This window comes from Nymphalis io, chromosome 6 (genome assembly GCF_905147045.1).
Source record: "Nymphalis io chromosome 6, ilAglIoxx1.1, whole genome shotgun sequence".
In the NCBI taxonomy this organism is placed as follows: Eukaryota; Metazoa; Arthropoda; class Insecta; order Lepidoptera; family Nymphalidae; genus Nymphalis; species Nymphalis io.
The window spans coordinates 4126449-4141597 of record NC_065893.1 but is presented as its reverse complement, the minus strand read 5'-3'; the positions used below and the strand labels follow the sequence as shown (position 1 = coordinate 4141597).

Below are 15149 nucleotides of genomic sequence, written 5' to 3'. Positions count from 1 at the left end.
GTGAACCAATAGAGTTATATCTATTACGATAAAAACTTTTTATACAGACCCTTACGAATCCGGAACGGATCTGTAGGTCAGTCCGTAAAAATAAATATAGACGATTTTTTTGTAACTAATTTTATTACAAATAATGAATAGATTACATTTACATAGCATGATAGTTAAAGCAACGATACTTAAATAAACGTAATAATTTTTAATTAATAACAATATTAGAATCAGCTTACCAAAATTATTACTTAATAAAATATATTAATAATAACGAGAATATGTAGTTCCAAATTTCGACGAAAAAAAAGTTTTTACCGTAAAGTCTACATTGTCTATATTCTACGTCACATGTTCGCTATTGGTTTGCAATTGATGCTCAATTTCTTATATTATTTTGGAATCTATTATAAACATTTCAATTATGTAATTCTTCTCGATTTTACAACCATCGTTTGATAAATACAAGGATAATAATCTAATTTTTTGTTTATATTATTATTAATTAATTAAAATAATAATTCAATATGCAAGCGATATCGAACATTATTTGAACAAACCAATTAATACGTGACGTTCGCGCTACACTTTACGGTAAGAAAAACAAGTGTTATTTTACATAAAATATGAGTTAATTTTAATTAAATTGTTTATTCTAAATGGTAAGTATTTGTGGTCTATTCAATTAAGAGTTACATTCATATTATCAGGGCCAGATAAAGACATTATAGACATTCTATAGCAATGGAATCGTCGGGGCCCATTAGGTTTAATACGGACAGCAAATTTCAATTTATTTTGGTCTTGCCACTAATAAATTAATCGGTGTGAAATCCCGTCTAAAAAAAAGTAATACTTTGATATATTAACCGACAGCTCCGAGGTAGAGGTTCACTGGTGTTAGGGCTTTGTGCAAGCACCGCAAAACAGCAATAATTGGTATTGTTGTGTTCCGGTTTGAAGGGTAGGTAAGTGTGCCACTGTAATTACAGGCACAAGGGACATAACATCTTAGTTCCCAAGGTTGGTGGCGGATTGGCGATGTGATCGATGGTTAACATTTCTTACAATGCTTATGTCTATAAGCGTTGGTGACCACTTACCATTAAGTGGCCCATATGCTAACTTCGCCCTAACTAATCAATAAAAAAAAGAAAAGATTGTCTACATGGGACTGCATACTAACAAGGGTAATGTTTAGACTAAAATAAAGTTACCATTGGGAAAACATAACACCTTGAAACCTGTTGCAGTGGAGCATCAGTACGAGTGTCACTCATATTAACGCCGACAATGTGAAAGTGGAAGGGCGACTTCGTGACTGCATAAATTTATAAGATATACACCTTAAAAGGAATATTGTGAATTGATACGCGACGTCTGTGATACTGGTTAATATATAATCCAATACCAACTAAACTACAGCCAACAACAGATCTACAATACCAATGAGATCACGATCAATCTCTTTATATCAATTAAATTTTGCTATTATTAATAATTATTACTGATATTTACAAATATTGTGGTACCTTAACAATAATTTTAATGTCATATTTTAATTGTGGCATGATAATAGCCTTAGTTTATAGTAGCGGCTTACTCGGTAGTCGGTATTATAAAAGTAGAGTAGTAGTATTAATTAATATAACTGAAATTTGAACAGACCTTTACAGTAAATCTTATATAACATTATAGTTTTTAAATACTATCTTTATTCGTTCCTTTTTCGATTATTTGGATTTTTTAAAATATAATGGAAGGTTTTTAATTGGTTTGACTATGGTAAGTAACATTACAGCCTATAGACAAAGACATCGCAAAAAATATATATATTTGCGATCCTTCTAGTGCCTATAGCAAAATATTCCATAATTAATTATTAAATTGTCGCAATATAAGGCCATAGTGAATTTTATATATTAACAACTGGTGCTTTCTGGTTATATGCATCTAAGTATGAAAAATCGACCCTTTATTTTATCTAACAGTAAATTTTTTAAACTTCTATACACTTTACAAAAACATAAACCGAGTAAAATAATCAAGCTGAAGCCATATTTATAACCGAATTAAAAGGTTTTCATATTCTCCTAGTTAAAAAAAAAAAATTAAGTGTTACTACAAAATAAAATTCGCTGCAATAAAGCTTACATATCACCGTTAAAAAAAATGGCGACGCATATTGTTAACAACAACTATCAGCGTGAGGTTTGAGCGGCATTTGGTACTTGGGGCAAACCAAATTCGTCGACGGGAACGCCATCTTTGTTTCTTAAGCTGTCCGCGCCGGGCTCCTTGTCGGGAGCCGCCGGGGCTTTCACGACGTCATCTAAATAGGATGTATCGTCGTCCAGTGCTATTTCGTCACCTAGAATAATATTATACATGTTACAGAAAACAATTAAACACCATATATAACCATTTGCCATCTATTGTTAATCAATTCGCGAACTTAATGCTTGGAAACTGATATTTTTTCTGATCATAATTATTTTCTTAATATCTCTTGAATTTGAACATACATACTTCAAACCAGAGATCCTGGTATCTGCAAACCTGGCATATATGCCAGCCACTATACAAATGAGTCAGTTATATATATATGGACATATGAACTTGCAGGTAAAAAGTAATGTACAATGTATATAATATTTTATCGCTAACGGTCAGATTATCTATCTTTTAATGAGAGTTGCATTGCCATGATTTCGTAAACAAGGTGCAAGATAGATTAAGCAAGGACAAGGTAGAAGAGATGATCATTGTTGAAACCCAGAATAATAAATAAATATGTATTGGGAAAGTTTAAAGTGGACTACAGATATATAAAATATTTACCCAAAGCATCAAGTTCAGCTGCTAATTCATCATCATCAATTTCAGGCATGCCATATTGACGCCCGAGAGCTTCTTGTACCTCATCTGCTTGCTCGAGCATATCAGCTAGGTCATCATTAACATCCTGGAACATAAAAAAGTTGTCATAATTACTATAAACCATTAAGTAATCGTCGGTGCGTTGTTAATGAAAAGTTTAATATATATGAAAAAGCATTTAAATATATGCATAATGCACATTGACAGTTGACAGACTTTACTATATGTATAAGTGCTCACATAGAGGAGAATCAATGTGTATCTAAAAACCTGCTATATAGGGTTTTAAATGAGGCCATCAGTCATTAATATAAATAAGATACTGAAGAGTGATTCAAGTTGATCCAATCATCTGAATTTTATTCCATTAAATAGAATGCAATACACATGTCATGTCATGACCTTTTTAATTATTATTTTAAAGAAGTTATTAAAAATTCACATACCTCAATTTCATCAATATTAATTTTCTTAAACTCTTTCTTCATAGATGATACCCCATCTTTCATAGCAGCTATTGTGGTGTGTGTGTCTTTCAAAGTCTGTGTAGCATAATTTGCCTGTTCCATGTTAAAAGATTGAGCTCGCAAATTTTCAAGTTGCTGCTCATACCTAGAATTACAAAATCATAAATGTTACCTATTAATTACATACTGTAAATATATATACTAAAAATTACATTAAAACATAATATACTTAAAGATACGACACATCACTTAATAAATATACAAAAATAAAGTTGAGTATCAAGTTGCAAATTAATTATCAAAAATTATTGAATCATAGTTATTCTTAATATTCTGAAGAACAATTTTATTAATTATTTTATTGCATTGCTATTTATAAAGAATTAAACTTTTATATTGCCACACACTAAACAAATATTGGCTATTTAAATTTCACAAATGTGTGTCAATAGTAGCTAGCTCAGTATAGTTGAGTTGGAAAAGATCACTGGTGGTCAGCTGGTCCCTTTACTTCGGAATTTATGAAACAAAATCAATGACCAAATTATTACACAAACAATAGCGGATAAATGTGTATTGAAATTTTAAATGTGAAATGTGTATTTAGAAAGAAAATATTAAAATACCTCAAAAGAGATGAGTAAGTATTAATTTGAAATGAATATTAAAGATACTACCACACAAAAATGGTTCATCGCTTCACTAGATAGCTACCATATCAATGATCAAAAAAAAACAGAGTTATATCAACCATTTTTTTTTAAATATATAAGCTAGCGTTTGACTGTTATCACACCTGATGGAAAGTGATGATATAGTCTAAGATAGAGCACGCTTGCCTAGAAGATGCCTATTCACTCTTGACAGACTACAGACTTGAAGGTACCCATATTGTAGGTGGTGGGAAAAACGGAGGTCGGGAGGGTATTCCAGATCTTGGAGGTGCGTATCAGAAACGTTTTTATCCCTGAATCAGTTACTAACTCCAACCCAACTATTCTGATATGCTAACATATAATAATATTTGGTTTAATAATATTATAGTTACATACATTTTTTTCTGTTTCAATACTCTCATAGCCTTTTGTTTTACAGAGTTTTTGGCAGGTCCTTCTCTCATTTTAGCCATCTGCTCCTTATACTTTCTTAACTCAGTATCCAATTTTTGAACTTTTTGCTCTATATTATCAGCTCGACTATCGACCTGTAATGTTAGTTTCATTATTGCATAGTAGATGAATCATTCATTTGAAAACACATTAAATACTTAAAAATAATGCTTACATTGCTAATACAATCATTAATACTTGGGCCTGGAGTTTTTGGTTTTCCTCTTCCAAATAATCTATTCATTTTGATTTCTTTACAATATTCTTACACGATAGAAAATTATTTATTTCGAAATTAAGAATAGTATCACAATCACAAGTCACAACAAATTTGACGTTACAATTTACAAAGTAGTAAACATAGATTAAAACACCCACAATATTATTTAATAAAAATGCATAAATAATTATGTAATTTAATTTCTTCAAATTTTACAAGATTAAATTAGGTAAAACGCTTTCATCGATTCAGAATGTTTATTTTAAAAAGAAGAACCAGCGAGTAACTTAATATGTTACATTATTTATAACAGTACAGTAACAGCCTGTTAATGTCCCACTGCTGGGCTAAGGCCTCCTCTCCCTTTTGAGGAGAAGGTTTGGAGCTTATTCCACTACGCTGCTCCAATGCGGGTTGGTAGAATACACATGTGGCAGAATTTCAATGAAATTAGACACATGCAGGTTTCCTCACGATGTTTTCCTTCACCGTTAAGCACGAGATGAATTATAAACACAAATTAAGCACATGAAAATTCAGTGGTGCTTGCCCGGGTTTGAACCCACGATCATCGGTTAAGATTCACGCGTTCTTACCACTAGGCCATCTCGGCTTACTTATAATTATAATATCACATTATTTATAATTTTAACATATTAAGTAACTTTAATTCTATTTTATATTGTGCGTTATGTTACACTGTTGTACATTGGTTACGGATTACAAATACATTCAAATTTTGTTTATTTATGGTTATGTTGTACAGTTGTGATTATTATGGAGGGACGTCCAGGTATAAAGCAGCAAGCTTACAAAGCGCTCATTGGCAGCACTGCACTGAGCGTAGTGGTTGTGTGCTCTGTGGTGATTAGTGTCATAATGGCAGTACTCGCTGTCAAGTGTCAAGTCGCAACTTCACAAGTGAGTGACAATTTCATTTAAATTTTAACTTTGAGGATAACTAACCAAGTAGAATAAAATACTAACCGCTTTGTTAGTTACATTAAATTATAAAGGCGTTTTACTTAAAATAATTATTATAATTTTATTTTGGAATTACTTAAAAAAATCTTGGATACGTTATCAGTTTTATTTTGAGTTTTATCTATCCTTGAGAAATTTTTACTATTAAAAAAACGATTTAATTGAATAATATTGAACATCATTAAAGAAATTAAATGGAAACTAACAACATTATGAAGATGGTTTGTACTTATTCTTTTTAAATAAAAGAATAGAATATTGATCATTCAAATAATAACTGACAAGTTCTTTCTTCTACTTACATGATAGCATCTTACTAATATTTGTAGGTGCAAAAATTATTAAATGTCTTCTATGTACAACAGAAGGCGGCAAGCAGTGTTACCAAGTGTTGGAAATGGAACATTAGTGAATTTACTGACAATCAAGTTAATTATAAATATGCAGTACTTGTACTTAATAGGAAAATATCTCAGAAAAAAGACTTTATAAAGAAAATATGGAATAATGGTAAGATTTATTTGTGAGTCGTTAATTGAAATTGAACATAATCATAGATATAAAAAAAAAACAAAGAAATGTGATTCACACACTCATTTTATGTAAAAATAACCTCAAGATTTTAAAAGTAACACATATATTTTTTAATTATTAATAAACAATTAATACACTAATTATAGATATTTTCTATTAAAAAAAAACACAAAGATTAGACCTTAGTCTGATAACAATTATAATAACTTATTATCAAGACCAATTATAATAACATATTATCAATTATAATAACTTATTATCAATATATAAATATACAGGTAGCTAAATTATTACAACAACCAAGATACATAGATAGTTTAACTGTAGCCTGAATTTTTCAAATTTAAAAAATGGTTCATTGCATATATGGCTTTATACATATATTTTCCTTGTACCAACTCATTATTAAATTCCTTAAAAAAGTTATATAAAGAAAATACATTTATAGTCTATTAAAAATAATTAAAAACGTTATTGTTTTGTTTTATAGCAACTGTAAGAATAGCAGTAGATGGAGGAATGATACACTGGGAGAAATTTGTAAATAATTTACCTGTAAATGACCAGAAGACCATGAAACTACCTGACCTGATTACAGGAGATTTCGACTCAATAACTGAGGATGTACTAGAAAAATATAAAAAGAAAGGTTGTAAGGTGAACATTTAAAATAATAACAATTATATTAAGCATTAAGATTAATACAATTTTTGAATATTAAATAATTAATAATTTTAAAAAGTGCAATTTTTACCTATAATCAAACTTTATTATAGGTAGGTAGATGATTAAATTATCCCTTGATAGTAAGTGGTCACCCACATCCATAGATATTAGCACTGTTAGAAATATAGAATTTATGAGAAGTGCACAGATGTATAGAAAAGACATAAGGGTACTTAATACTCTACATATACTGTTACAGCCAAGATGGCCCAGTAGTAAAAATGCGTGAATCTTAACCAATGATCGCGGGTTCTAACCCGGGCAAGCACCACTGAATTTTCATGTGCTTAATTTGTGATTATAATTCGTCTTGTGCTATAAGATGAAGAAAAACATTGTGAGGAAACCTGCATGTGTCTAATTTCACTGAAATTCTGCCACATGTGTATTCCACCAACTCGCATTGGAGCTACATGGGGGAATAAGCTCCATACCTTCTCAAAAAAAAAGTGAGAGGAGGCCTTAGCCCAGCAGTGGGCTTTAACAGGCTGTTACTGTACTGTATACTGTTACAAATAAATGTCTTTAAATTTTATTAAATATTGATGCATATAATATGTAAGTTAGAAGTCAGTGAAAAAATACTTTTCCAAAAAGGATTTAAGCACTAAAATTACGTCTATATATTATAGCACTAACATTATCCTATTATATATTATTTATTTATGTATCTAGATTTATATAAATATAGGTCAAGAACTTCAGCAATTTAAATCTATTAACAAAGTACACAAAACATGTCTTAAAGAACATGTATATAACAAAAGTCCTATGTAGCAAAACTTGCAACTTTTCAAACATCTGTGTATATTATATTATATATTCTTGAGACTAAATGCTAATTGAAATACTTATAGTTTTTAATTGACAGTGGAAAATCACACAATTAATAGTTATCATTTAAATCATTTTGTTTCATAGCAAAAAAAAAAATTTTTTTTTTTTCAATGTGAAGCATATAACTCTAAAAGAAAAAAGGATTTACTTAAAATTTATAAGAAAAAACGCATTAGGCATGCACAGAGAAGTTATAGCTATAAGTTACCACAAATACATGGCAAGTTCTCTTGGCACGATATTGTATCATAATATTAGTTCATCTTTTAATAGTATAATACCAACTTTCGCATCTGTGTGTTTGTTTGCTTACTTTTTCCAAACTACTGGATATAAATGGATAATTTTAAATTAATAGAGTAATTGATTATTTATTTAAAAAGATTATATATTTTCTAATCAAGTTATTAATATTCTTGCTTGTAGCTTCAATTACTGTTGCACAAAAAATAATTTTAAAATGTATTTTAGGTTTTTTTTTTATAGTAGAGGTTGGCGGACGAGCATATGGGCCGCCGGATGGTAAGTGGGCACCAACGCCCATAGACATTGGCATTGTAAGAAATGTTAACCATTGCTTACATCGCCAATGCGCCACCAATCTTGGCAACTATGATGTTATGTCCCTTGTGCCTGTAATTACACTGGCTCACTCACCCTTCAAACCGGAACACAACAATAACAAGTACTGCTGTTTTGCGGTGGAATATCTGATGAGTGGGTGGTACCTACCCAGACGGGCTTGCACAAAGCCCTACCACCAGGTTGCTATTAACAAATAAATATATTAATAAAATTTACGATTACTGTATAGATTGAAAAAGCCGAGATGGCCTAGTGGTAAGAAAGCGTGAATCTTAACCGATGATCGTGGGTTCAAACCCGGGCAAGCACCACTGAATTTTCATGTGCTTAATTTGTGATTATAATTCATCTCGTGCTTTACGGTGAAGGAAAACATCGTGAGGAAACCTGCATGTGTCTAATTTTACTGAAATTCTGCCACACGTGAATTCTACCAACCCGCATTGGAGCAGCGTGGTGGAATAAGCTCCAAACCTTCTCCTCAAAAAGAGGAGAGGAGGCCTTTAGTCCAGCAGTGGGACATTCACAGGCTGTTACGGTTACGGTATAGATTGAAAATTAGATGTATGTCTAAATACAAGTTTTGCGTTGTTCGACATTTGCTAGACGCTAGTAATAATATGGAGTAAATTTTTTTCAAATATTTATTGAATATGTACAGTCAAGAATTTTATATGATTATTGTAGAATCGTTTATCAATAATCGTAAAGGTCATTTGATTAGGTATTTATATTTAAAAATTGTATACTGTATTTAAAAATTGATAACAAAAGTCAAAAGAGGTATAAATTGTTTATAATTGACGCGTTATCGCTAAATCGCGGCATACAGTTGCCATTTTTGCTTTTGCTTAAACTTTTACGGCGATACTTATTTATAGACGTTATTTTGCGGGAGTTTAGTTAAACACTGGTTTCCATCTTTTTATCATAATTGATTGGACATTCGAAAAAAGGAAACACAGTATTTTTTTTTTCACGCTGCAAAATTGCATTACGTGTTTCTCCCTGGGTATGGGCCCCGAACATCGAAATACCTACAAAAAAACCAACAGTACCCTTTCCGTTTTAACCGAGGAGCGCCACGGGATTGCTTGTGCATCCTACTGTGACGTTCTGACGGCCGGCCCACCTATGCAGGCCTCCTATTCTAGGCGGGTTTACCAGGGTACTGAGAACCCTCCTAGTCCCGACCTATTGCGGCGGAGGGAGAAGGTGCGCATAGCGCCTTTTTCTTCTCCCTGGAGACATAGCATTGTTTAACTAATTATCCCCTAAACAATATCTATAAGTAAAGCTATGTAATTTATTAATTATCATTTACAGTATGAGGTGTATTTTATTTATATAATGAAAATGAATTTCAGACTATTCACACACCAGACCAGGATCACACGGATTTTACGAAGGCCTTAAAAGAATTGAACAACTACTGTATAGACAATGTAATTCAGGTTAGCTAACATATATATATATCTAACAAATATAGCAATAATTTTTATAAAATATTTTTTTTTTTTTATGTGAGAAATATTACTAGGTACTAAGATGTTATGTCCCTCGTATCTGTAGTTAAGTTTTTTTTTTTAATAAAAAAACATTACTGCATCGAATTTAATTAGGCATACGCGATTACACAACTGATTAAGTTTATTTACCGGCATAGAATACTTTTAATAAATACCAATTAACTTAGATATTTATGTCATAAATACGGATGAAACTGCAAAGCGCTGCTACTTACATATATAAAATTATATACCTTCGCTGAAAATCGCTGCATGTTCTGATATAATTTTTATGTATTAGTTAAGCGGTTATTTCAGTAAGGCATTAAAAAAACGTGAGTTTATAAGTATATACTATATTATAATATCGGAGTTGTGTGTTTTCGTACGCTAGTTATATTTTTTGTTGTATGGAAGGCTATATTTCAACAGATGGATCACGTTATTGCGATAGCTCAAAGCTCGGGAAGAATAGATCAAATTCTAGGTAACATTCAAACGTTACATTTAGTCGGGGAGGAGAGCTTGCTGCGACCAGAGACCAAAATGTATATAATGTCTGATGATTCTCTAACATGGCTCCTAAATCCGGGAGATCATATCATTGAAATACCAGAAGAAAGCAGACGATTTAAAGGTTGTTGGTGCGCGTTGATACCAGTGGGCGAAGTCTGTGAAAGTGTTACCACAAATGGACTAAAATGGAACTTAGGTAATATATTTTGTCACAGAGTTATCCGGAAAAGATCCTACTCGCACGTATCCTTGTGTCGTTCTGTCAATAATCTAAAAACAATATATATTAGGATTAATGATTTTGACATATTCCTAACAGTTAACTAATGTAACATTATTGAAACACAGCTTGGCTCGCCTTAATTCTTTAGTGGCTCTCCCCACTCTTCATATTTGTGCTGCATAGTTAGAATCTGTAATAATTATAACGGTGTGCGCTTAACTTCGAATTCAATTTTTTTCGGTGTGAATGAGGCCTATAGCCGAGATGGCCCAGTGGTAAGAACGCGTAAATCTTAACCGATGATCGTGGGTTCAAACCCGGGCAAGCACAACTGAATTTTCATGTGCTTAATTTGTGATTATAATTCATCTCGTGCTTTACGGTGAAGGAAAACATCGTGAGGAAACCTGCATGTGTCTAATTTCACTGAAATTCTGCCACATGTGTATTCCACCAACCCGCATTGGAGCAGCGTGCAGCATTGTGAAACATTATCTAGCTTTATATTTTGTATAATAATGTATTGTTTTTAGGAACTGTAAATATAGTATTTTATCAATTGTAATATTCATTAAAAGAGAAAATAAAGTACGTAGTCTATTTAATCAATTTAGCAGCTAACTAGAGGATCTACGATTGAGCCAATTAATGTAAAAATGATTGATTTTATCACAGAATGCCTAAAATTAATTGATTAATCAATGTTAATTTTTTAGACAAACAGCAGTTGAAATTCGGCCGATTAGTGAGCACGTCAAACACATTCGATGGGTCCGAACAAGTGAAAATCAAATGCAGCCACACACTCCTTTGGGCAATGGAAGTACCTAGTTTGACAAGTAAGTAGACACATAATACATCCATGCAGATATAATATACCTTAAGTATTTCAAATCAGATCAGGTGATCAGAGACAATTATTTTGAACATCATTATAGACAAAACGCCGATCTTACAAATTTATTTACTCTGTGGTTAAAACATAATGGGAGAACTGGGATTTAAAGAAAATGTTTACCATTTGTTTTATATATTGTACATAGACCTGGCCGGCGGCTTCATGTATTTATCAAAAATCTTTTGTTGTTGATATTTCTGACCTTGTTTTTAAAAGTAATATAAATATAAAAAAACATTCAAAATAGACATTGCATGTGTTGGGTTCTGAATGTTGATTGTACTTTCAAAAATCTTACTAAATATTATGTATAATGGCGTATATTACGGTAACAATAGATGGCGTTGATTGAATGTGTATTGGTGGTAGAGCTTTGTGCAAGCTCGTCTGGGTAGGTACCACCCACTCATCAGATATTCTACCGCAAAACAGCAGTACTTGGTATTGTTGTGTTTCGGTTTGAAGGGTGATTACAGTGTAATTACAGGCACATGAGACATAACATCTTGGTTCACAAGGTTGATGGCGCATTGGTACATCACCAAGCGCTGGTTAACATTTCTTACAATGCCAATGTCTATGGGCGTTGGTGACCACTTACCATCAGGTGGCCCATATGCTCGTCCGCCTTCTATAAAAAAAAAGTCACATTTCTGAATCTAGACAATTATCATATCTGTTATATTATATATATATTATGGAAGTTATTATTAGTTGTGAAAAAATTCGAAATATTATATTATTTCGACGCAAAGAACTTATTTCTCCGCGAATCCTGTAACTGCTAATTGTTTGCGTTTCTGTTTCAGACGTACATTCTGATTTGGAATAATAATTGTAAGTGTATTGTAGACATGATGAGTTTATTGAAGTCAATATATATATTTGTATATAAAAATGTATATATATACAAATGTACATATAAGTGTGAATCAAAACCCTGACCAAAAGTTGTTGAAGCAATTAGTTTTAATTTTTTGTTAAATTATTATCAATGGTTATTTTTGAAATTTAATTGGATGTGAATTTTTCTATTGATTATCTTTTTAAAGAAAAATATTTCTTACACCAAATACAACCTCTACTTCTTTTTGGTCGGCCTAAGTTTGTATAAGCAAGCCTTTTATATGTAATAAACATTAATATTTATTGATTACATTCTAAATATTATTTTCATTCATAAATTCAGTTTAAATAATTCGAATTAATCAAATAAAATGTTTTCAAATCAATTTCAATTTGGAAGTTTATAAACAATGTCAATATCTCTTAAAGTTTAATTCCTACTTATTGTTGATCATATTAGTTATAACAGTAAATGTTCCTTTTGTCTAAAGGAACATTTACCCAGCCTAGCCCAGCCCAGCTAAAATTGTCCCACTGCTGAGGAAAGGCCTTAAGATTTGGTAGATTTACACGACTGTGGCAAACTTCATCGGACACATGCAAGTTTACTCGTGATGTTTATTTTGACGTCGAACATGAGATAAATTTTAAACAAAATTAAGCACTTGAAATTCAATGTTTCTTGTCCAGATTTGTACACATGTACTTTGGACTTCTTCGTTTAAATTCAGTGCAGAATCTTTTCTTCTCTTCTTTGCTCTGCTAATAAAATAAGTTTAAAAAAAACGACAGATGTGCTTAAATATAATAATAATATAAACTTGCCCAGTTGGTACCGACACCGAATCAGGCTTATACAAAATGTCCTATCTACCTCTGTATAATTATTATTATAAAGTGGTTGTGTTGTTTATTTATTCAATAAGATGTAAACCTTAGTTAATAATTTTTAGGCACAAAATATGGTTTATATAATACAAATGGTACATTAAAATGTATACTATTTGCTGTGACTTAAAATGAAATGTATTCTTTTTTTATAAAAAGTTTCATCCATTATTGGATAGCATAAAAATATTACTTAATTGTGGACATTTAGTCAAACATTATCTATTATTGTAATTTTTTTTTTCGTAAAATTTCTCATAAGTCTCGTGGGGGTTCTAGTTATTAATATATTTAAATCGTATTATAATACAGATTTCATGAAAAATTCCTGAATATATAAATATATGTAGGATGAATTACTCATCTTTTATTTTCATTGTTTAAAGATTTTTTATATGTTATGTCGGTATTTGTGATTAATTTCTCAGAAATTATTATTATACCATGACTTAAGGTATACATATATTATTAAAATAAAAAAAAAATTAAAGTGCTTTTTAATAATATAAGTTTGAAACAGAATTTTGAAGAAGATAATTTTAACTAGAGATTTTGATATCGGCGGTTGTGTTTAATAGGTTAAGCGTCGCCATAGTAATAGTAGATAGGGTAGTTGGGGATGCTTGGTGCTGATACATAGTGTGTAGGTTAGACAGAATGACAATATATTTAGGTTCATAAAAACGAGATACAAATTTACACGTTTAAAACCAAAATAGGGATTACCTATCAATAGTACTGAAGCCTTTTCCTTATACTTCAAGGCTGACGGTTTTGCCTTGAAGTCTTGAAAAATAAGTCTAGATTGATTTTTTAAAACATCAGTACTTACTATTAACAGGTCAAATGTCTCCATTGTTTTAGCAACCTCTTGATGGTTCTCAATGTATATAATTATACAGGTTATACTAGGTAATCCTAGGTATTATTATTCATCATAAAATAATAGAACTGTTGACATTTTTATTAAACTTTGGCAAAAAATATTGTTGTTTTTATTATTGCTTTAACTCTAATTAATAGATGATTAGCTATTTGTTGAAAGTTTAAGAACTAAAACGTGTGAATGTATGTGTTATTAGTTAATTACCAGAAATTAATATGTTGAGCTGGTTGGAGTGGTTGGTAGATACTTGCCTTTAACGATGAAGGCAGGACAGACATTTGTGTGCATGAACATGTCTATTTGTTCGGAGTCTAGGTGTAATTATCTATATAAGTATGTATTTACAAAAGAAAAGTGGTATATTAGTTGTCTGGTTTCCATAGTACACTCATACACTCTGCTTAAATTGGGATCAGATGGCCGTGTGCTATGTCCCAGAATATTATTATTAGAATATTATTTATCTTCTAATTAGAATAGATTAAATTATCAAGAAATTCGTAGTCGTAACTGATATTTTAAAATCCGACCACCAAAGTAAACTCAATGACCTAAGTACATATTATATTCAAGTTAGTGATTCCTGGCCGTTAATTGTAATGCATCGAGCTGGTACTTAGCAAAAACCTAAAAGTGGTCGCAGGCTGCAGTAGTTCAAGTATATACGAATCTGATCCTTGTACAGCGTGAGAACAATTCTGGCGTTAAGGACCTTGGACCTTGTTCAGGGCACCAAGTTTTTGGCTCATGCCGAAATTGAGATTGGATGTCAAACCCCAATAACTCAATCTGGCCGCTACTCAAAACGTAAAACTAATACATTTAAATCTTCACTAACTCAACAATATCTATCGGCAGCTGTGAGCTGTGGCACTGCCGGCTATGGCCTCCTCCCCCGTTTTGAGGAGAAGGTTTTGGAGCTTATTCCACCACAGTGTTTCAATGCGGGTTGGTGGAATACACATGTGGCAGAATTTCAGTGAAATTAGACACATGCAGGTTTCCTCACGATGTTTTCCTTCACCGTCAAGCACGAGATGAATTATAATCA

At 31.5% G+C, this 15149-nt stretch overlaps 2 protein-coding genes across 3 annotated transcripts; one reads left to right on the top strand and one right to left on the bottom strand.

Annotated features, from left to right (window-relative positions):
- Positions 1 to 40: 40 nt before the first annotated feature.
- Positions 41 to 4789, bottom strand: LOC126769295 (charged multivesicular body protein 5). The gene is made up of 5 exons (XM_050487986.1): positions 4623 to 4789; positions 4391 to 4542; positions 3318 to 3483; positions 2833 to 2956; positions 41 to 2362 (listed from the first exon to the last, which is right to left on the bottom strand). The coding sequence occupies exons 1-5, from the start codon at positions 4689 to 4691 to the stop codon at positions 2193 to 2195; spliced, it is 681 nt and encodes a 226-aa protein (XP_050343943.1). The 5' UTR covers positions 4692 to 4789; the 3' UTR covers positions 41 to 2192.
- Positions 4790 to 5717: 928 nt separating this feature from the next.
- On the top strand, positions 5718 to 14172 carry LOC126769289 (thiamin pyrophosphokinase 1). 2 transcript variants are annotated; one of them, XM_050487976.1, is made up of 7 exons: positions 5718 to 5872; positions 5981 to 6161; positions 6676 to 6842; positions 9701 to 9787; positions 10274 to 10553; positions 11297 to 11419; positions 12288 to 14172. In XM_050487976.1, exons 1-7 carry the CDS (start codon positions 5846 to 5848, stop codon positions 12308 to 12310), a joined length of 888 nt encoding a protein of 295 aa, XP_050343933.1. In that variant the 5' UTR covers positions 5718 to 5845; the 3' UTR covers positions 12311 to 14172. The 2 variants fall into 2 exon arrangements, with proteins under 2 accessions (XP_050343933.1, XP_050343934.1); XM_050487977.1 differs by having other exon boundaries at positions 5720 to 5872; positions 6017 to 6161.
- Positions 14173 to 15149: the final 977 nt, after the last annotated feature.